The sequence below is a fragment of the Xyrauchen texanus genome, chromosome 21, assembly GCF_025860055.1.
Source record: "Xyrauchen texanus isolate HMW12.3.18 chromosome 21, RBS_HiC_50CHRs, whole genome shotgun sequence".
Taxonomy (NCBI): Eukaryota; Metazoa; Chordata; class Actinopteri; order Cypriniformes; family Catostomidae; genus Xyrauchen; species Xyrauchen texanus.
This window is the reverse complement of record NC_068296.1, coordinates 25826045-25849103: the sequence shown is the minus strand read 5'-3', so window position 1 is coordinate 25849103 and position 23059 is coordinate 25826045. Positions and strand designations below refer to the sequence as shown.

At 39.0% G+C, this 23059-nt stretch overlaps 1 protein-coding gene across 1 annotated transcript in view; it reads right to left on the bottom strand.

Moving 5' to 3' along the window:
* Window positions 1-5127: 5127 nt before the first annotated feature.
* Window positions 5128-23059, bottom strand: part of LOC127661998 (alpha-1,3-mannosyl-glycoprotein 4-beta-N-acetylglucosaminyltransferase C-like) — a 117851-nt gene continuing 99919 nt past the window's right edge. The window contains exons 3-5 of the mRNA XM_052153009.1: window positions 16654-16805; window positions 15635-15782; window positions 5128-8292 (exon numbers count right to left, since the gene is read on the bottom strand). Coding sequence (XP_052008969.1) covers window positions 7136-8292; window positions 15635-15782; window positions 16654-16805 — 1457 coding nt within the window. The 3' untranslated portion in view covers window positions 5128-7135. The remainder of the gene's footprint in view (window positions 8293-15634; window positions 15783-16653; window positions 16806-23059) is intronic.

Here is a 23059-nt window from a genome sequence, read left to right as displayed (position 1 = left end):
GACTCACGACCCCATGCGGTCAGAACGCCCCTCCATGTTCTTGGCGACTCGTGGGGATACTCCTCCGCCCCTGGCAGTGGCCCTACCGCTCCAGGCGGTCGGGGAACACTTCCCTCCTCCCCTCGCGGACGGCGGTCTTGCTCTGACCCCTCCGCATTTCTGGGGATGGCAGGGCTCTCCTCTGCCCCTGCCAGCGGCTCCATCGCTCCAGGCGGTCGGGGAGTCCAGGATGCCCACTCGCCTCGAGGATGGCGGCCGTTCACCGCGTCCGGGCGATCAGTCTACTCCCTCGAGAGGCGAGAACCGGCTTTTCAATATAAATAATAGTTTAATGATAAACTTAAAAGACAACATAAACACACACATGACGGACATGTCCGTTAATGATCTCTCTCTCGCACGATCCTCTGCAGTCGACCTTTATACCTCAGAGGCTTGATTAGCCTAATAGGCCCTTTTCACAATGACGTCAGATAACTTCCGCTTTTCCGCAAAGCAGTGTAAACCTACTTCCGTTTTAACTTACGCGCGCTGGTTAAAGTTACTTCAGGAAAACACAGAAGGTGATCACCGACAATACGAAAGGTAAAATTAAAATAATAATAATATTTACGTATGTAGCGTTATTGGTTCTTATATTTAGATTATTTTGATGACGTTAATGATCATTTCCAGTAACTTATTGCATTCTTTAACGTGTGACTGTCGTGGAGGAGAAAGTAGAAAGTTAGCTAGCTCCAAGATAACTGTTAAATCGCAGTTAGCCCGTGTATTGCCACAAGTTTACTAACAAGTGTTACATTTTTATCAAAGCTAAATGTCAAACCATTTCCATATGCTGATGTGATTTATCATTTAATTCCTATGTCCATTTTTCAACAGTTTCCCATCCAATAAGCAGAGTAATGGCTGACAAGGGGTTCCACATTGAGAAGATGCTGTCACAGGTGGGGGCAACGCTCATCATCCCTCCACTGAAAAAATCAAATCAGCTCAGCACAGAGGACACATTGAAGACCCAGGCTATTGCACGCTTGAGAATTTTAGTTGAGAGGGCGATACGCAGGGTGAAGGAGTACCACATTTGGGATGGGCTTGTTCCTCTTTCTATGGTAGGTTCAGTCAATCAGTTGTGGGCTATCTGTTGCCTACTCTCAAACTATCAGGGACCTCTTGATATAAAAGGGGACAAACCCGTCTGAAGTGTTTCCTTTCTTGGGTGAGATTAATTCTTAATTAATTCTTCTACTTTTAGGTGTTTGACACTGTGTAGATATACTGTAAATACAAGTGCTTTGTAATATATTTTTAAATTTGCAACATTTTCTATGCTTTGTATGAACATAGGGGTTACTATATTTTCATGGTTATTAATAAACAATGTTGTGAAGCATTCTGTAAAAAGTTTATCCAGAGTAAAATTAATTTACACCTTAACCAATAAAAGAAAGAGAATATCTTTAAAACTTGCCATTTTTTTTATTTACATATTTGGTAATAGCATTTATGTGAGATGAAGGAAACTAATACAAAACTTTCATAGTAGCTCAAAGCTACAAACAAGGTTGAAAACTGGTTGAAGAGCGACAACTGCTCGATAAGACAAAGGATATTTACATACAATGCAACATTGACTTAAGTTGTAAATTGAAAAAGTATTTACAACAGGAATTACATGCGTCAGATGTTCATAGAAATATTTACATTTGAAAATTCTGCCTTAACGTAATAATACATCCATGTAGATGTTGTGATAAAAATAATCCAGCTTCTGTCGCATTGAGTTGATGATCTCCTCATCCCTAAATATTCTTTCAACTGTGAAGTCAGTGTGGGTATCTGTTATAAAATCACACCACTGAAGTCCGCTTATGGCCAGCTGGCCTTGAAACTTATAGTAATATTTGTGGCTTTTCTTAAGGCAGGCCTGGCCTCAAACTGTGATCAGGTGTTTAACTTGAGCAACATCTTCAACATCACAACTCTTAACCTCTGCCAACCCAAATGGTGGTGTTACTCTGGGGTTGAAAACTTTGGCATCAGGGCTGGCTGCAAGGTGAGGTGCATCAGGGTGGATGAGGACCCCACACTGCGTCACAGTGACATCACAGAAATCAGAATATTGCCTTAGTATGTCAGGCTCCAGGTCCAGCCCTCTTTTCATAGCTGCTGTCTGAGGAGTTCCTCTCAGAATGCGAGCAGCTAAGGATTTTGCAGTTGACTCTCCACGGACATGACATATCTCACCAAATCTGCTGGCTGTAAGTCGGGGTTTGCGTACCTGGGTCCACAGCTGGCATTCTGACTGCAGTCGTGTTTCTGCCTCAATAGCAGCAGAGATCTCCCTTGACACTTTAAGGCTCTCTAAGTGGCATTGTTGCTTGTAGTTAGACTCAAATTGTATGTGAAATTTAAAATTGTGACCTTCAATGGGCAACTGAGGAAATCCAGGGGCACCAGGGTGTTTAATAATGTCTCTACTTATCTCAGGAGGGCACTGGTAAGAGAGCAAAGACCCAAATGGCACCGGGCCAAATTTAGAGTCCACAAAATTAAGGGCCTCAAGCCCGTGGAGCAATTTGCAAATGCCTGTTTGTGGGCGTTTGTCTTGCAGTTTCTCAACACTGGCAAGGATGTGAGGATCTGGAAGAGGACCTGACAAAAAAGTGAGATGTATATTTTAATAAACATGAAAATGTTTTGAGCTGCCCCAAACCCTATATATTAAGAGATGTTCATAATTTACAGAAGATATCAACTGGAAGTTTAAAGGGAAAATATACTAATCATTGTTCTGTTATACATTAAAATATTGCCACCATATGCTCTGTACAGTGTACATTTCACACCAGTTCGGGCATGATCCTTGGACTTGGTTTAAACACTACCATGTCATTTGTTGCCTTAGGAGCAATTCCCTGTAATATATTGATGATAAATTATTAATTGACATAGTCATTACAAAATTATAGTCCAACATCATTAAATGTAATAAATGTTAACGTATTACATGTGTCCTAGGCCGGTGCCAGGTCTGCAGTGTGCTGGTGCATGACAGTGGGACAACATTAACCATGAATGCGTTACTGACTTTTATCTAACAATACACAATCTGTAGCTAACATCAGTAATAAACATGATTGCAACAAGAGTTTACAGGTCTGTATTACAGTAAATTAATTAAGAATATGGACTTTCACTGCAGGAGAGAAAGCTAACAACTATCGTTATCCTAACTCCTCCGCTAACGTAATTTGGGCGGGACAATACAAAATGCTTACCTACATACACAAACAGGTACTGCTCAATGAAGAATTTGTATCCTTTGTCAAGTTTGGAACGTGTTGTAAGTGAAAATTTGTCTGCAAGTCGCTGTACATCATGTAGATGTATTTTTGGCAGGTGTCGAAGGGACTGGGTAAACTCCATAGCGTTCCACTATGCTGGCGGAAGTAAACATACATTACTTTGAGTCAGAACGGAAGTTGCGTGATGTCACGTGAAAAGGGCCTATACGGGACCAGGTGTGTAGGATCATGACCCGGCCCTGCCCTCCGCCCTGCCACACGCCTGTTTCTGATTGTAGTAGTACTGGGGAGAGCAATATAAGGAGGAACCACGCCAGTGAGAGAGAGAGTGACACATGAAGATGAAAGTGTAAAAAGTGACTGCTGAAAAGCAAACTGTTATAAGTTACAGTACATGAAAAGCTATTTTTGAGCTTGTCTAAATAAAAGACATACCTTTTGAGTTAATGACCCAAGTTTCCCATTTCCTCCTTTTCCACCCAACAAACTCCTTCACAACTTTGTATTATAATACCTATATGAGTTGTACTAAACTGTATGTTGAAATTAAGGATACTGTGCCCAATATGTATCATACTAAAATTGATATTATGTTTCAAAAATAAATTCTGTATGAACTACTACACTGTACATTTTACTTCCTTTTTATCTGTAATACATGTGTCTATAAAATAATTTGTAGTACTTGATGAGAAAATGAGACTGAAAAGTAATAATGGTGGTTAAAGCTCTATGAAATCTGCATTATTTATTGAAAGCTTCGCTGGTAGGGTGATTTAGAGTAGCTTTTATTAGAGTGATTGGCATTTTACTGTGCCAATGCTTTCCTTTTCAGACATACCAAATAAAATAAATAAATACATTAATTAAAAAACAATTTGTAGAGGGGAAAAGGAGAGAAAAAAGAATTCATAAAAGAAAGTTTCCACCATTTTTCATGAGCACTTTGCACAAACACAGGATGCATTCAGCCAGTCTTTTAATATAACAACTGCATGTACCTCCTGTAATAGCACAAACACTTTCAACAAACATCTAAAATCTGAAATGTATCTGACTTTTTGTGAATATCTTTGATCCCACTATATTCTGGCCATCAATGCATCTTTACACCATTACTTCAAGACTTGCATCAGAAGGAAAACACCATAATTGCACAGCCTCAAAGCAATGCCACAATAATGATGTGTAAAATGTTTAATTTGATTGCATTTGCCTTTTTTTAACTTCTGCATCACCCAATAGTATTTTAAGAGAATATTGTTAAGCCATGTTTACACAAAATACTGTATGCTGAAATAATATACTATGGTGCAGACAAAGGCAATCTACCCAAATGGCCTGAACACTGTAAATTCATTATGAATGTATTAACATGACACAAAGCATATGAATAAACACATAAATAATGCATGAGGCAGCTACTGCTTTGGGCCATAGTTTGAGAGAATCCAGTGGCATCTGTGATCATTTTTTAAAATTACTTTATATACTTTAGCACACAAGCTAATGTTTATTTCCACAACTGTGAGGGATTTCTGAATTTCGTGGCTTGTTTGATCTTGTATACACACAAATGTGAAGGAAATATTCAAGCTTTTCTACTGTATATGCTGACTGATACTGTGTGTCAAGCCAGATTACTGTATTAGGGATGTGTGCATCTGCATGCAAGAAGTGTGATTTGAACCTTATAATGATGGTTCTTTTTATACCCAAATGTTTCAACCTGAAAACCTTACAATCTCTGAATTTCCAATGATCAAATGGCATTCATTTTTGTCAACTCAACACTTGAGTCAATGTATATTTAGGCACAATGTACAAGGCAAACATTTCTAATGATAAATGTAAAAAAATATATGTCATTTTACAATATAGATACAGTACCATGTGACAAACAGTGTGGAGAAAATACAACATAACTCTACATTGGAAAACATTCTCTTCACCTATGCAGCACAATATGTGAGATGTCAGCTGTCTTAATGTATTATCAGTACAGTTAAATTACAAATCATGTACATTACAATGCAAGTCAAGTTCAGAGTAGACACTTGAAAACAAGTCATAAAGCCTAAAACTGACAGAGGAACTAACACGGTCTTAGCTCATGCATGAAAAATAATGTTTTCGATTGTTTTATTAGGAAGACAAAACCTTCCACTATTTTCATTTAGAACAATTTATTACACACCCAGCCCTAAAATTTAGCTGGCTGCTTTAAAAAGGACCAGTGCTTTGCTCACAAGAAAGCATTACAAAACTATTGAAAACATACTGTGACGTTATATAGCCATAGGAGTCTGAAACGCATTCAAAAGACTCTTCACAAATATAATTAGGCAAGAGGTATTCACTTACAACAAAATTGAATAAAATTGAATAAAATGATGCAAGTTTGACCAAGAAACACTGCAATTTTAATCTGGCATGAGAACAAACGTTTACAGCATTGTAACATTTCTAGCCAGAGAAATAGTGCTAGTAACGGCTTCTGAATAATCATAGAAAAGCTCATTTGCTTTTCACCCTCTGACATACGTGGGTGCAGAGCCCCTCTTAATGTAATGTAGATTTTTGTATACTGGGTGTTGGCAAACATGATCATACAAAGTACAAAGTATTTGTATGATATGAGTTGCCTTCGCTCTTGTTCAGAATGCAGTTTACTACTCTAGTATGAAATTCAGTTTGAAATGGCAGGAAAAAAATAAGTGTTCGGTTTTCAATAGGAAAAATTGTCATCTGTCAACATAAAGAAAAGAAAAACCAGGTGATAGACACAGTTTGCAACATTACAAAGTCATGTAAACAGTTGACTTATTATTGCATTTTTTATGTGACCTGTTAAATCGAACAAAGTTTTCAAATGCAGTAGTTTTAATGTCTCTTAAAAAATCTTGTGACAATGAAATTGGGGAATTGTATTAACCAAGAGTAAACAAATATTGATAGTGATAGTAATGGTCTATAGTGCACACACTCATAAAATAACATAAAATTGCATGGGGTGTCCAACAATTCCAATTGTAGCTGGTGTGATTTGATGGGGGGGAACAAGCCAAAAAAAAAACAATTTACCTTGGTAAAATTGCGCTGAGGAAAAAGCAAGAGGAAAATACTGAAAGGAAAGAGAGGTTTACCTCATTCCTCACTATACTATCCAATCACGACAATTCAGAAGATGAGTGAGCACAGACACCGTGTTCCAGTCCATGCCTCTGAAGGTCAGCACAAACAAACAAAATAACACAACTCTAAGGAGACCCTTTTGGCCGAAGGTTGATTGAATAACATTTCTGTTATCATTCAAAGGGAAGATAGTATGAAATGTTGCTGAGAAGATTCATGCCATGATACATTGTGTATTCAAGGCAATACTGACCCTGTGCTTGTGGAAATGACAGCAGGATAAGCAAATATTTGATATGCGACAAAGAAAAAACAAATAAAGAAACCAAAAAATAACCTCAATGAAATGTTTATAATTCAGTGTCAAGCAACATTTGAACCAAGCTTGCTGCATTTTCAGTGGCTACACTTGGATATTTCTGTCTGTTAAGACATTGGAAATAATTACAACTTGGCCTGAGGAGAGCCAAGACATTTTTACGTTTTAGTGGAGGAGCAAAAATAATGGTGTAATAATGGAAAAGGGAGGCATAAGAAAAAGTGCAAATTTAAATTGGCCTTAAATAAAAGTATGATGAATACATAAATATTTCTCTCATAAGAATGAATAAATAATTTAGAAATTGTATAATTAATAAATAGATAAATAAAACATTGACAGTTGTGCCTTTACCTAGGGTTCAAAAAAGTTCTCATTGACTTGCACTTTGAATAGTCCACAGGCTTATGCTTCTAATTATAATCCATTCTTTCTGACTTGCCGTTACCACAATACGAACACACTCGATATCAAATGCAATCTTGTGGTCCACATCGTGAACCTCAATGTTTCCATTTTTAAACTCCCCTAACGTTATATAGGAGGAGCACTGCCTTCCCTTCTTTGTTCCAACTAATTTCTCGCCAACTTCCAGAGCTCCATGATGCAAAATATCATTCTGACGATCATCTGTTCCCGTGATGATCTTGATTTTGTTGATTTTTGTTGGCTTGTGGAACACTATTACATAAAAGTCCCCAGTGGATGGAGCTTTGCCCCAAAAGTACTCGTCCACACTACTGTATGCTTTGGCAGCATCATAGCTTTCAAACACATTGATGTTGGTGTACAGACTAGCAGGTGGGTTGTCTGGGATATCAAGGGAGTCTTCCTCAAAGTCATCATCCTTAAGTTTGTTCTCTGCCCCCTTATAAGATGAATAGTATCCCATGTGTTGGAAAAGAGATGGCTTGAATCGAATAGCATCCTTCTGGGCCAGTAGACCTCGGAAATGGATAAGAAGCCAATCACAAGGCATCTCCTGATAGAACATGAGCAGGAAATGGGCAAGTCTGGGAATGTCTTTTGAGTGGTACAACTTTCCTATGTACCCCAGTTTAGAGAACTCGAGCATGACCCAATAAGAGCCCTCTCTAGAAGCCACCACCTTCTTTAGGGCTGTGAGAAAGTTCCGGGAGCATCGTACATCGTCCTCCAACATCATGTAAAAGTCAGAGAGGTTGGTGCAGAAGTTGAGGAGGAAAGCATAATCTACATTCTGTTTTGAACGAAAGCGTACCCGATCCTCAGGATCATTATAGTTTCTCTTCAAACCGTCCAGGGATGGGTAGTACTCTTCAGGTGCATGGATAACCAGGAGTCGGCCTGCGATGATATGGTGGCCAAACTTCCTTGAGATTTCTTGAACCAGGCTCTCACACCATGCCAGGTCAAAGTCTGCCAAGTGGACAACTACAATGATCTCTTTGAGCTCCTCGTAGCTTGATTGGTCAAAGATGGACTTGATAGTCTCCAACAGGTAATTTCCTCGCTTTCTTTTTACGGATGACAATCCAATGGTGAGATACTCTGCAAAAAACATGGAAAATGATGGACCAAGTGAATTAAATGGTGTGAACACATGCTGTGAATTGATTTCCCACCATGCTTTACACAGTTTCTGGGTGTTCCTTCAACTTTGGGTACTTTTAGCACTGTAGACTTCTAGAAAGCACATTTTTGTTAACATTTTTCACACTGTCACTAGTTTTTTAAAGGTGAAGTATGGGCGTCCCGGGTAGCTCAGCGAGAAAAGACGCTGACTACCACCCCTGGAGTTTGTGAGTTCGAATCCCAGGGTGTGCTGAGTGACTCCAGTCAGGTCTCCTAAGCAACCAAATTGGCCCGGTTGCTAGGGAGGATAGAGTCACATGGGGTAACCTCTTCGTTGTCGCTATAATGTGGTTCATTCTAGATGGGGCGCGCAGTGAGTTGTGCGTGGATGCTGCGGTGGATGGAGTTGCCTACAAACATGCTGTGTCGCCGTGGTAACGCACTCAACAAGCCACATGATAAAATGCCCGGATTGACAATCTCAGATGTGGGGGCAACCCAGATTGGGGCAAGCTACCACCATGAGGACTTAGAGTGCATTGGGAATAGGACTTTGAGGGACTATTTGGGGGTTAATGGAGACGCCAAACTTGTAGAGTTGCATATCGACAGGTAAACTACACTGTCACACAAGTTATCTCATTACTGTCGAGCTTTAGATAAATTCGTAAGATACTCTGAATATGTCTCATTATGCTTACTAGTTACCATCCTACTTCATATTCTGGATCCCTCGCACACCCAGCAGTCGTTCAAACCGGCGATGTTTTTGGATGACCCGATTCCTCTGCCACGCTTTCTATCCAGTGTGTATATGTTAAAGTGTCTTGTTTAGTACCACATTAAATGTTTATCATCTTTTATTTAGTATGGCCTATTTGTTTATAGGGAATCCGATCAGTGAAAGGGCATCATGAGTCTAAGGGGTGTTGGCAACTGTTGTTTGAAATCATATCTATTTTTATAATTCCATTTGGTGACACTAGTATCACAGAAATGACATACTTCACCTTTAATTTGTACACTGTAAACCCTAAAGTTGGCATTACTGTAAAAATCAAGTTGTCTTAATTAAGTATTAATTGAAATGTCGAGTTTTGGACTCATAACTCAATTATTTATGTTCATTGAACATTTATGCTTTGTTGCAAATAGTTGTTTAGTGTATTGTCACCATTAGGGTGATCTGTGTCTCTTTGGTTAAGTTGGACCCTGGTCACACTATCTCAGTTCTCTTTGTGCATGTGCAACTGAAGTACATATATGCATTTCTATAAATAATTATTTAATAACTGACCTAATAATAATATTATCATCTTTATTTGAGTTGCGCTGTTGTTTGATCTAAAATTGAATCAATTAAATTAAAATGCACAACAGTAGAAACAACAATATTTAAATTAAAATCTGAGTTAAGTCTACTTGCTTGTAGTTAGCTCAACTTAAATAGTTTGCACTCTACTTGAAGTTAATTGAACATAAATACTGAAGTTTTGGGAGACCCCATTACTCAATAGAACTGAGGGAATGAGCTTAATCAAATTAGTGCAATTAACTTATTAGGGTTTTCAGTGTATACTAACAATGCCCAACAGTATATATACATGTATCACATGAGATTTATGTGATTTCTGTCTTTTTGCTTAGTGTCATTTTCACTGCATCTCAAATTCTCTATTGTGATTAATAGAATTCTGTTGTGGATATTATGCTGATGGAATTTACATTTTTAAAGTTTTTTTTTTAATATATAAAATGTCAGGCTCTTCTGTCTTGCTAACACTTATTTCATAATTTACATTTTATCTACCCTAAATACACATGATTAAATCATATTTTCACACTTTTTGAATTCAATAAGTAATTCAAAAATAAATGATGATGGCATGACGGTAAAAAGTTTGTAAGTTAGTTTTAATGTGAAGAAAGCTGAAATTTGTTAGATTTAATCAAACATTAAACTAAAATTAAGTCTCGAGTTAAAAAAAGAGCAACCACAGAGCAATACATTTTCCTCTGAGTTTTCAGGTTAGGTAAAAGAATTACTGAAATAAATAAGTGGAATTTTTGTTCTTCACTAAATCCACCTAAATGAGTCCTGTTTTTTTAAATAAACAAATGTTTCAGATGTGAAAACATCATGGTTACTGTTGTAACCTCCGTTCCCCCAAGGGAAGGAACGAGACATTGTGTCGAATGAAATGACACAAGGGGTCTTCCTGGGACGCCAAACGTACCTCTGAACCTGAAAAAGGCCAATGTCAAGTTGGCAGACAGAATTTACATGCCCCGCCCTGGACATACGGGTATAAAGGGAAGCGGGGCAGAAAGAGCCAGTCAGGATTTTGCACTGAGGAGCTGAAAATAAGGTACGGCCGTTTACAGTGGTAGGTCTAGTGCTGAGGCAGGAGGGACACAACGTCTCGTTCCTTCCCTCGGGGAACGGAGGTTACAACAGTTCCCCTTCTGTCACTCACTTGACGTTGTGTCGAATGAAGTGACACCAGGTGTCCCATATAAAAACGCCATGCACTGACCGTGTTACGTGAACTGTCGAGACATGTGCAAGCAGGCTACTGCTTGCTAGAGGCACCTGTGTCGGCTGCATGTAGCCCTCCCCAATGCCCCCAAAGAGATGTCACATACAGACCTTAGGTTCCCCGCACCCCTGAGGGGGGGAACAGGTGTTACATGACTAGCATGGGAGCAAGCCCGGCAGCCACGGCTTTCCCTCTCACTATGTCTCTCACATAGGACGTGAAGCGGCTGGGGCTATCATAATGCTATGAAACGCGTTGGGGAAGGCGGTTTTTCCCAGTCCTATTCTTTCAGGGGGAAAAAACCCTGCACAGGCCACATCCTGCCCAGTCTAGGGGGAGGTAAAATGTGGCAAATACACCCACGAGGGCTGTGAAGCCGTACGTGGGAAATAGCGTGGTGGTAGGTCTAGCCTAATGAGGGGGGACTCTACAAGCATGGCGACGGGGGCAGCTGGGCTGCCCGAGGGAAACGCGGTTCTGCCGACAGGGGGACCGTACTGCGGGGAATAAATCACGGGGAGTTTGCCTGGAAAGGGAACTAAGCCCATGGAGCCCGACCCCAGTACAGAGCACATGTGAATCGTAGTGCGTCTGGCCGTGAATTGCTCCGCTGAATTCGCAGGCCAGAAGGCTAGGGAGGAGAACATCCAGGGAGCGTTGCTTGGTGGCTAACCTGGGATAGAAGGCGCACTGGATCAACTTGGTGAAGGGCGCTGTGTGCAAGCTGAACACCCGGTCAGTTGTGCCACGTTACCGAGTTCTACCGGCTCGGACCTGACAAAACACAGGACGAGACCAACTCAACCCTGAGATTGTAAAATCTGGCAAATGTATTGGGTGTTGTCCAGCCCGCTGCTCTGCAGATGTCTGTTAAGGAGGTGCCATGGGCCAGTGCCCAAGAGGTTGCCACACTTCTCGTAGAGTGTGCTCGACCCGCAAGGGGGCGGGGCACAGCCTGGGTGTGATAAGCTAAAGAAATAGCATCAACGTCCCAGTGAGCTAACCTCTGTTTGGAGACGGCGTTCCCTTTCCGCCGTCCGCCTAAGCAGACAAAGAGCTGCTCAGAACATCTAAAGCTCTGCATGCGGTCCAAATAGATACGCAAAGCACGTACCGGACACAGCAACGAAAGGGCTGGGTCTGCCTCCTCCCAGGGCAAGGTGTTGTCTTTCTCGACGCGTGGAGCGAACATCACTGAAACAAGCGGGAGCCGGGCGAACTGAATAGCGTAGCCGAGTCGGATGGTCCTGGCCAGCCAGAGTGACGGATTTGGAAGTGAAAGCCACGCATCCAAACTCCATGCAAGGGGCACTAACAGGACGATCGCTTTTGACCTACCGGGCGGGGCTTCGCAGCGGGGGGGGAGCAGGTAATAATGCGTCAGGAGGCCGAAGGGCATCCCGAGGCTTGGGTGCTGAGAAAAGACTCAAAGCACTTACCTACCTCCGCACATCAGGCAGGGGGAGGGTTAGAGACTGAGTAAGAGGTCCTAGAGAGGCGTCTTCGAAATTCGTCAACGCTGGCCTGCCGGGGCTTAGCAGTCGCGGAGCCGGAAGGCGAGGGAACTGTGTCCGGGAAGCTGGGACTGTAGAGTTTTTGGGCCGGGGTGCCGTGAGAATGGCGCGCGCCGGCTGGATGACCCAGGGAGTGAGGAAATTGCTCTTTATTGAGAATGTGTGTGCCGCAGCCCGAAGGCGGTGCAGCAAATGAAACAAGGATTCTCCTCCCAGCCCTCCACTGGGGGATGGAGTGGTCTTGGTACCAGCTCCGGTGCGAAAGTCTGACTGCCTGGATAGCCCGTCTTAGGAGCGCTTAGGAGATTTCCTGGTCCTGGAAGGGGTCCCGGAGACGGGGGGTGTACGCCGCCTGTGAGGTGCTCGACGCTGGCCCGGGTTGAGGCAGAGCTACCTGTTGTTAGCTACAGGGTACGCCCTCGTCAAGCAGGCGGGGCGCGCTGGTTTGCGGCGCCACTATAAGATATGCCATCTGCTTCTTCACCGCTGTTCAACGCCTGCTGTGTATTGCTCTTTTATGAGTGGGAACTCAAACTCTTTTAGAGGAAATAAACTCTTTTTAGGTGGAGAAACACTCTTTCAGGCAATGAAAGTGCTGTCGAAGCGCCCAGGGGTGTAGACTGCACAGCGTGCAGAGAGACAGAACGCCAGCTGGAAACACGCCGTAGATCCAACAGCAGTGCTTATCGCCAGTAGAGGTGAGTGAAACAGTGGTGAACTCAGCTTGCTGTTGCACAACCGTTCGGCTCTGAAAAATTCTGACTGGCACTTGCTGCCCTGCTTCCCTTTATACCCGTATTTCTGGGGCGGGGCATGCAAATTCTGTCTGCCAACTTGACATTGGCCTTTTCTCAGGTTCAGAGGTATGGGCGGGTGTACGTCCCAGGAAGACCCCTTGTGTCACTTCATTCGACATAACGTCAAGTGAGTGACAGAAGGGGAACACTATAGAAACACTTATAGCTGAAATCATTTTTTATTTTATTTTTCAAACAGGTTATCCATCTGCCATTAACCGGACAAAACTGATAGTTCTGCCCCAAATTCATCCCATTGGTTGAGCCAATGCAATTTTTCTGGTTGGTTGGGATGTTTAAAAAGATTGTTCACCCAAAAATTTAATTTCTCTCATTTATTCACCCTCATGCCATCACAGTTGTGTATGATTTTCTTTCTTCTGATGAACAAGGTTTTAGTACAATTTCTCAGCTCTTTAGGTCAATACAATGCAAGTGAATAGTGGCCAAAACTTTGAAAGTCCAAAAATCAAGTAAAGGCACCATAAAAGTAATCCATATGACTCAAGTGGTTAAATCTATATCTTCAGAAGAAGTATGATAGGTATGATAGGCCTGAAATGTTTCTCATGATCTTAAAAACCTTTCTGAAGGTGTATGCTTAAATGTTTGAAATTAGTTTTGTAGACAAAAATGTAATTCTAAATTAATTTTATTACAAAACGAAACGTTTTTGAAATAGATGACTTTGATCGAATAATTAAGAAAAGCAGCCATTAAGTGCCCAACTTATAGATGGGAACTCCTTCAATACTGTTTAAAAAGCATTCCAGGGTGATACCTCAAGAAGTTTTTTTAAGAAAATGTCAAGAGTACATTTCTGCAAAATCCAGGTAAAGCATGGCCAATTTGAATATTCTAAAATATAGTTTTATTTTTTTTGTAACAACATAATTCCCATATTTCCATTTCTATTATTCCATAGTTGTGATGACTTTACTATTATTCCAAAATGTGAAAAAAAAAAAAATACAAATAAAGAATGAGTTAAGTGACCCTAAACTTTTGAATGGTTGTGTAGGTGAGAAACAGATCAATATTTAAGTCAATTTTTACAATAAATCTTTCTTCCTGCCAGTAGGTGTCACACATAAAACATGTGAATTGCCAAAAACAAAAGAAGAAGGTGAAAATGGAGATTGATAGTAAAAAATGGACTTAAATATTGATCTGCTTCTCACCCTCACCTATCGTATTGCTTCTGAAGATATGGATTTAACCACTGGAGTAGTATGGATTGCTTTTATGCTGCCTTTGTGTGATTTTTGGACCTTCACATATCTGGCCACCATTCACTTGAATTGAATTGGACCTACAGAGCAGAGTTATTCTTCTAAAAATATTTGTGTTCAACAGAAAAAAGAAAGTCATACACATTTGGGATTACATGAGTGAGTAAATGATGAGAGAATTACAATTTTTCATTTTTTGATAAACAATCCCTTTAAAGAAGCCGAACAATGTTTTAATAGCAGCACAGACACACAGTGTTTATTCTTTTCCTTAAAAACAACTGTATATAGTATAGAGGAGAAAGTTCCAAAATGACATAAACAAAAACAACACACTTCAACGTTAACGTCAGAAAACGACTCTACGTATGTAACCTCGGTTCCCTGAGACGAAGGGAACGAGACATTGCGTGCTAACGCATATGGGGAGTTGTTCTTCCACATGACCTAATTGAAACCTCTGTCCAATAATTCCAATATTATAATATGGGCTATGGTGTTTGAGCCCCGCCCTTTTAGGCGCGAAGCTTTCCACTATAAAAGCCGGTTCACAAACACCATTCCTCAGAATTTTCTGATAAGGAACGCATTGCTCACATCTCAAAAGAACTCTGAGCCTTGAAGTGGGGCCATTACACTCCATGCCCAAACCTGTGTTGGATGCATTTGGTGTCAGCACTTTCTTTAAAAACTTGACCCAGCATAACACCTTGTTGGTAGAAGGCTGGTACTGTGCTGGTACAGAGCAGCCAGACAGTGACAGCTAGAGCAGCAAGACAGTAATTCAGAACACACACGTCATTCATTTTAAATGGGGCGAGTGCTGCATCGATTCAATTTGTGACATGCTGCTTTTTTTTACTTGAATCTAAAAAGCCGCCTGTAACGTGGTGCAGTTGGTAAATGAAGTACGCACCCTTCAAGAAATATTGACGCAAATCAGTCCTGAGGACAGATGTGCGATAATGCTTCTGAGTTAACATTTTGAATGGATGTGTTGCGAGCATGCGACTCAAGCGTCTCAGAACTAGAATGGGCCGAAGCCCGCTGTCCTTCCCCAGAATGTGGAATTAACGGCTGTAAATCTCGCTGTGTGTCGAAGTCTGTGGACGCAACACCGGCATATCATGTGATTAGAAGTCAGTTTTAATGTGAAAAAAGTTTAAATCTCTTAGTTTGAATAAAAATCAACCCTTGGGTAGAAGAAACACCCATACAAGTGGAGGGACTCTTACTCTTTCGTGGTAAAGGTGTTCCAGCAAGGTACCGATAAGTCACATTAATTGTTCCAGAAAAATTGGTGATATCTTTAAAGGTGTGAACATATCGCTCAGAGTTCAGAGGATGCATTGAGGTCTCTCGCAGCTGACGTTTATCTTCCTCCTGAAACATATGACAACCATAGACAAGCCCATTAGTCTCCTGTGTGCTTGTCACAGGATTCTACATTTATCAGCAACAATCCCTATGAGATGGGGATGAAGCTGCACAGAGTCTTCATTAGAAGAAGAGGATCCACTAGTATATGTTATACTAGTGTATGGTATATGTCCATGAGATGTTAGAATAGATTTGCATCTCCAAGCATAAACACTGCAGGTCATTATTTTTAGAGTTTACATTATTCCTGCCCACACTTGTATAATCTCATAAAATACAAATGATGGCCTTTGAATAATTAATTGTGCACAAAGTATTACTCTACTCTATAAATCACTTGTCTAGCATTAAAGTAGAGCGTTGCTACAATCCTTCAGTGTATTTTTGGTACACATTAAACGTTCACACTTCCAAATGTTTTTTATTTTAATTAAATAGTTATTTTTTTTTCCGAAAAGTGACTGTCAAAAATTGGTACAACTTTTTAATAATTCAACAGACAAACACACCCGACATGTTATGATCACAAAGTTTTTTTTATCATAAAGTTGGCCTCATGAATAATAAATGAGTCTCTTGCATTTGGACTGCCTCTACATCATGAAATTTTAAACATGCTGCAACGTGAGCTCTGATAATTATACATGCACAGAGCAGCACTGGCAGCTTTACATGTAACATTTGGTAATTAAAGTGTACTGTATAAACAAAATACATTTGCAGTACAGGGATAATTAACGCTAAAACGTATGCATTAACAGTAGTCAAGTTGTTGTGAAGTCCACTATTGTCTTGTTATCTGCTCCACTAATGTTGTAAATACACTGATCTCTGTAATTTACACACTTTATTTTTAACAAGCAATGGAACTCACCAGCACATATCCATCCTCAATGTAAAGGTTTATGAAGAGCAAGAAGGTAATGAGAGCCACCAGGAAAGGAATTGCAGAACGTTTTCGGAAACATCTCATCTTGTCCAGGTACTTCAACGCCAGCCTCATGATGGAAACTCTACCAGTCTGATCTGAGAAATTCCCAAAGACAAAATACTTTATCAGGACATTTCTCAATTACATAAGAATATTGCTCAGATACCTAAGTCTGCAACTAGAAGTCAGATATTTCAACTTAACTTAAGCAATTCATATAAAATTCTTCCAAGTATCCAAATATCTGGGCTATTCTATCTATTTAAATGTTATAGATCTATACTCTTATTGCATGTCAACAGTCTATTTTTATTTTTACTAAGGAATTCTAGGAGAAACATCTGAGACAATATTGATATTCAGAAGAAAAATGACTATATCAAAGGATATATATATACACACACAACCTCTGAGCAATAACATTTTCCTAAAAAGTGCAACTCTGAAGTGGCTAAAACAACCTAAATTAGTCCCTTTTTAAATAAACAAATGTTTTAGATTTTAAAACACCATAGTAACACCTGAAGCTGAAGTGTGTAATTTTTGCAAATAAATACAGGCTTCCTGAACACTCGTCTTGTTGGCTGGCCAAAAAGATAGTCCCGCCCCAATCTCACACTATAGATTGAGCTATTGTTGCTTTGTTGGGCTGGTCAGGATGCTCAAACAAACAGAAAAATGTTATGATAGCACCACAAATCTACAGTGTTTACACTTTTTGTGGCAAAAAAACTTCACCTGTAAAGGGATAGTTCACCCCAAAATGAACATTTACTTACCCTCATGCCAAACAAGATGTGTATGATTTTCTTTCTTCTGCTGAACACAAATAAAGAAGAATATTTCAGCTATGTTGGTCCTCCCAATGCAAGTAACTAAAACTTTGTAGCTCCAAAAAGCACATTAAGGCAGTATAAATATAATCTACATGAGTGGTTAAATCCAAGTCTTCAGAAGCTACATGATAGGTGTGTGTAAGAAACAGATGCATTTTTTAAGACTTTTTTTTAACAAATAAATCTCCACTTTCACTTTATTTCACATTCTGAAAGTGGGAATTTATAGTAAAAAAAGGATTGAAATAGAAATGTGTTTCTAAACCAAAGTGATTGCATCACTTCAAAACACCTATATTAAACCACTGGAATTGTATGGATTTTTATTTTTATGCTTTGAAGGTCTGGTCACCATTCACTTGCACTGAAAGGACCTACAGAGCTGAGATATTCTTCTAAAAATCTTTGTTTGTGTTAGCAGAAGAAAGAAAGTCATACACAGCTGGGATGGGATGAAAGTGTGTAAAGGATGAGATAATATTATTTTTTTGGATGAACTGTCTCTTTATGTCCAGAACAATAAAATGATCATGTTATTGCTATTCAGGAAAAGCTGCCACCATGTTCATAGTTGTACACACATCAGTGGAGCACTTCATTTTGTTTATAAGACAGGACATTCACGATAAGGTCACACTAAAAATAATGCAGCAGTCTCCTGGTGCCTCAAAGCCCAGTAATTAACCTGACAACGATGTACAAAATTCTGTAAGGTTAATATTCCAGCCCTACTCACCAGGTATTAGCAGTCTGCTCTATGTGTCTCTAAGTCCTATTGTTTTACCCTAGTTTCAGGTCTGTGTGCCAAGAGCAAAGTATGTTTCTTAAAAGCTATACAGCAAGCTGAAATGGCATTTCAATTTCGTCCATCTTCGTCTAATGATGATGCATGGTTGGAGTGGCTGTACATGAAAATAAATCAGCTCTGCTATGTGCATAAAATACACCTGAGGCATTCTTTTATATCTGAACTCAAATTACGCAGAGTAATTTGAGAATAGAAAGACGGTATACGTGTTTTGGAAGGCTTTCCATGTAAGTATTAGTGTAACCTTTTCGATGACTGCTGCTAAGCACCTTAGACCACTAATGAAACACAACATAACTTTATATTGGATTCCATGACCAGATGTGTATCGATCCTGCCCAATGAGTCTTCCTTCTAGTTCACCAAAAAATACATAAATAAAATAAATCAATAATACAAATAATAATAACTTACTCTTTCTCATGTTGTTCCAAGTCAGCATAACTTTCTTCCATGGAACATAAATGAAGATATTATGATGAATGTTACGTTCATTGTATGGAAAAAATATGTAGAGTAAGAGAATGGTGACTGAGGCTAACATTCTGCTAAACATCTCCTTTGTATTTCGAGGAAGAAAGAAAGACACAGAGTACTGGAACAGCACTGAATAAATAATTACAGAATGTTTGTTTTTTGGTTAACTATTCCTTTAAAAGTTGTTAACTCATTCATATCAAACATATGGCATTTTATACAACAGAAGACATTTTTTAATGCATCCTTTAATCACATATTAAAGGCAAATGTGTTAATTGTCAAAGACACTTTTAGTTAAGACTAACAACACAAGAAAGATCTATGCAGTCGTACAGACAGTTATAAGTATGGAGAATTCTGTTTTTCCATATACAGTATATATATAAAGATTAAAATTAAAGATATATCATTTGCATAATTTTAATCTTTAACCCTTTAAGGCAAACTTTTAATATTAGAAAATACAACAGAAATATCATGTTGCCAGAATCCCAAAGTAATTTCTTCTACATTGGATTACACAAGTGGCTGACTTTTAAAATTTCCAGTTCAAACCACTTTGCATTTTGATACATGTCAATGCATTTTGATAATGTCAGTGCAGAATAATTGCAAGATTGGATTGTTTCAGCCAGGATGTAGGAGTGGTAGAGAAGGACCAGCCTGAAAACAGGTTTCACCCTTCATTGGTGGTTAAGTGAGAGGAACTAGAGCAGAGTGCAGACTTTTTTAATAAAACTAAAGTCAATGACAAGCATCCTTTTAAAGGTCAATTACACCTTTAAATGCTTTCTTCTATCCCAGTTTAATATATTTAACATTTATCCATTTGCGTGCTGATTTCTCAATGGGTGTCAACCCTGGCATTTTTCTGTTTGTTGGAGCATTCTGACCAGCCCAACATAGCAACATTGGCTCAACTTTAGAATGGGACTATAAGTTTGTCTGACCAATGAAAGATGGGGAGAGAGTGTGGAAGACCTGTTTGAAAACAATCATTATCTTTAAAATTCAATTTGGTGTTGCAAGTGGTGCAGAAATTACACACTTTATCTTTAGGTTAGAGGGATATTTTACCCAAAAATGAAAATTCTCTCATATTTTACTCAACCTCATCCCATACCAGATGTACACTGGTGGCCAAAAGTTTGGAATAATGTACATATTTTGCTTTTCTGGAAAGAAATTGGTAATTTAATTCACCAAAGTGGCATTCAACTGATCACAAAGTATAGTCATTACTGATATAAAAAACAGCACATCACTATTTGAAAAATATTTTTTTTTATCAAATCTAGACAGGAACATTTCCAGCAGCCATCACTCCAATAACTTATCCTTGAGTAATAATGCTAAATTGCTAATTTGGTACTAGAATATCACTTGCCATTATATAAAACACAGTTGAAAGCTATTTGGTTCCTTAAATGAAGCTTACGTTGCCTTTGTGTTTGTTTTTAAGCTACCACATTATGTAATAGACTGGCATGTCTTAAGGTCAATATTAGGTCAAAAATGGCAAAAAAGGAACAGCTTTCTCTAGAAACTCATCTGTCAATCATTGTTTTGAGGAATGAAGGCTATATAATGCTTGAAGTTGCCTAAAACTGAAGATTTCATACAAAGGTGTACACTACAGTCTTCAAAGACAAAAGACAACTGGCTCTAACAAGGACAGAAAGAGATGTGGAAGGCCAGATGTACAACTAAACAAGAGGATATGTACATCAGAGTCTCTAGTTTGAGAAACAGACTCCTCACATGTCCTCAGCTGACAGCTGCACTGAATTCTAGAATGCAAAGGATCTGCAAATCTGTCATTTCTGCATGTGGAGGATTTTTTGAGAACTCTTTCAAGTAGTTCAAGTATTTTTTGTTTTTCAAATTGTAATAGTCATTTTTCACATTATTAATGTCCTGACTATACATTGTGATCAGTTGAATGCCACTTTGGTGAATAAAAGTACCAATTTCTTTCCATAAGAGCAAAATATGTACATTATTCCAAACTTTTAGCCACCAGTGTATATAGATTTCTTTCTTCTGCTGAACACAAACACAGATTTTTAGAAGAATATTTCAGCTCTGTAGGTCCATTCAATGCAAGTAAGTTAAGTGACTCCAGTAGTTAAATCCATATCTTCAGAAGCAATATGATAGGTGTAGGTGAGAAACAGATCAATATTTAAGTCCTTTTGTTACTAGAATTTCTCCTCTCTGCCCAGTAGGTGGCGATATGCATGAAGAATGTGAAAAAGAAGAAGAATGTGAAAGTGAAGATCGATAGTAAAAAAAAAAAGACTTCAATTTTTAACTGTTTCTCACCCACACTTATCATATGGCTTTTGATGACATGGATTAAACAACTAGAGTCTTATGGATTACTTCAATGCTGTCTTTATATCCTTTTGGAGCTTCAAAGATTTGATCAACATTCACTTGAATTTGGATGTCCTACAGAGCTTGAATGTTATTCTAAAAATCTTTGTTTGTGTTCTGCAGAAGAAAGAAAGTCATACACATATGGGATGGCATGAGGGTGAGTAAATGATGAGATAATTTGTAATCCCTTTAATGCATTGAGAGTAGTAAGAGGTGAATTAATTTTATATGCAGCATTTTGCACTACAATTTACAGCCTCAAAGGAATAGATAAGGAATAGATAAGAGTTTAACCCCCAGATAAAGCAAGAGTGAAAATTCAATAAAACTGTTATTTTGAACTAAGTTAATTGAAACTTGAAATATAAATATAAAACTGTCTGCAAACAGTAGTCTTACAACCCCTCAGATCTCCCTGTGAAGTGTCTAGCCACTTCAGACAATTCATTATCCCTCCCTCTTTCATAAATGCTTAGATAAATTCTTGTTGACATACACACAAAATCCATTTTAAGATCTCTAAAACAAAAGTCCTCCAAATATGGTGGAAAAACAAAGATTAAATAATAATTGCATTTCTTCCCAGACTAAAGCCGCAAATGTAGTTTGTTAAAGGGAAAAACACCAACCAAGTACCTTTCGTCTGTTGCATAATTACCCCTGACAGTGCCTGATTCTAAAGCTGAAATTACAGGCAGTCTGCAGAGCTGCATACAGCTGTCGGGGATCTAGCTTTTTTGTAGAAGGTCTCATCTGAGAGAGTGCTGACGTAAATAACCTGAGGCTCATACCCATTTCCTGCCGCTTGGTAGATCATCACCTCCCAGGGTGAGCAGTCCTTTCAGCAGTCAATATAAACTGCCCATTTAGAGCAATACTGCCATGCTAAACGAGGTGGTTTCATTAGAAAACGAGAAGAGTAATCTAAAGAGTTGATTTCATAAAAACACTGCAAATCCAGATGGTTCTTGTATCTAACATCAGCTCATTGATGCGTTACACTGTGTTCACTAATGTGAGCTGTCACAGTTTTACCAAACTCACAGGCAGTGTACTTATAAACACCCATTCATTACAAGATGAGAACATTGTGGTGGTAGCGTTCTGAGTTCTGCATTTGCAGACATTTATCTAACGTTCTTATCTTTTCATTCTCCTCTGCATGACAGAGGGGGTGTCATTTCTCCCACGGTGCCGTCTCTCTCTGCCTTGGTGACATGAAATAAAGAATAAACGTAAGAATGAGAAACAAGAAGCTCCCTGGTGAGAGGAAGGCAATTACAGTCATGTCTGATGTGCTGCAAGACCCAATGAATAAGAAAAACAAATCAGTTTACAGAGTTTGCAATGTCTTAGAGAGATGTTTGAGGAAGGATGTCTTCTATATTGTGAGACCACCATGCAATTTTTATTATGTACAGTAAATGCACTATGAGAGAATGTGGAATTAGAGAACACTTGGTTTGAGTTTGATTCAACACAAACACTCTTGGCACTCAAAATCATCTCAGTTATGAACAGTGAACCTCCAAGGTCCTTAACATGAGGGATGTTTTCGGGTATATTTTATATATATTTATATATGTATATTTTTTATATCTGTTGCAAGCAAGATATTTGTATGTATTCTCTAAAAACCTGATCCTTTAAGCCCCAAATACAAAATAAATATTAGTCTGCAAATTTACTTACAGCTCAGTTATAAAATAAATAAAGCATCTGAAGGATCTTGTCACAGAATATTTCTAATTCTTATTTTAATTCTAAGTCTAATTCTAACACCGTTTCTTAACCAGACGTGACACAATAATGCAAGAAATGATCAATTCCATTGAATGAGCGA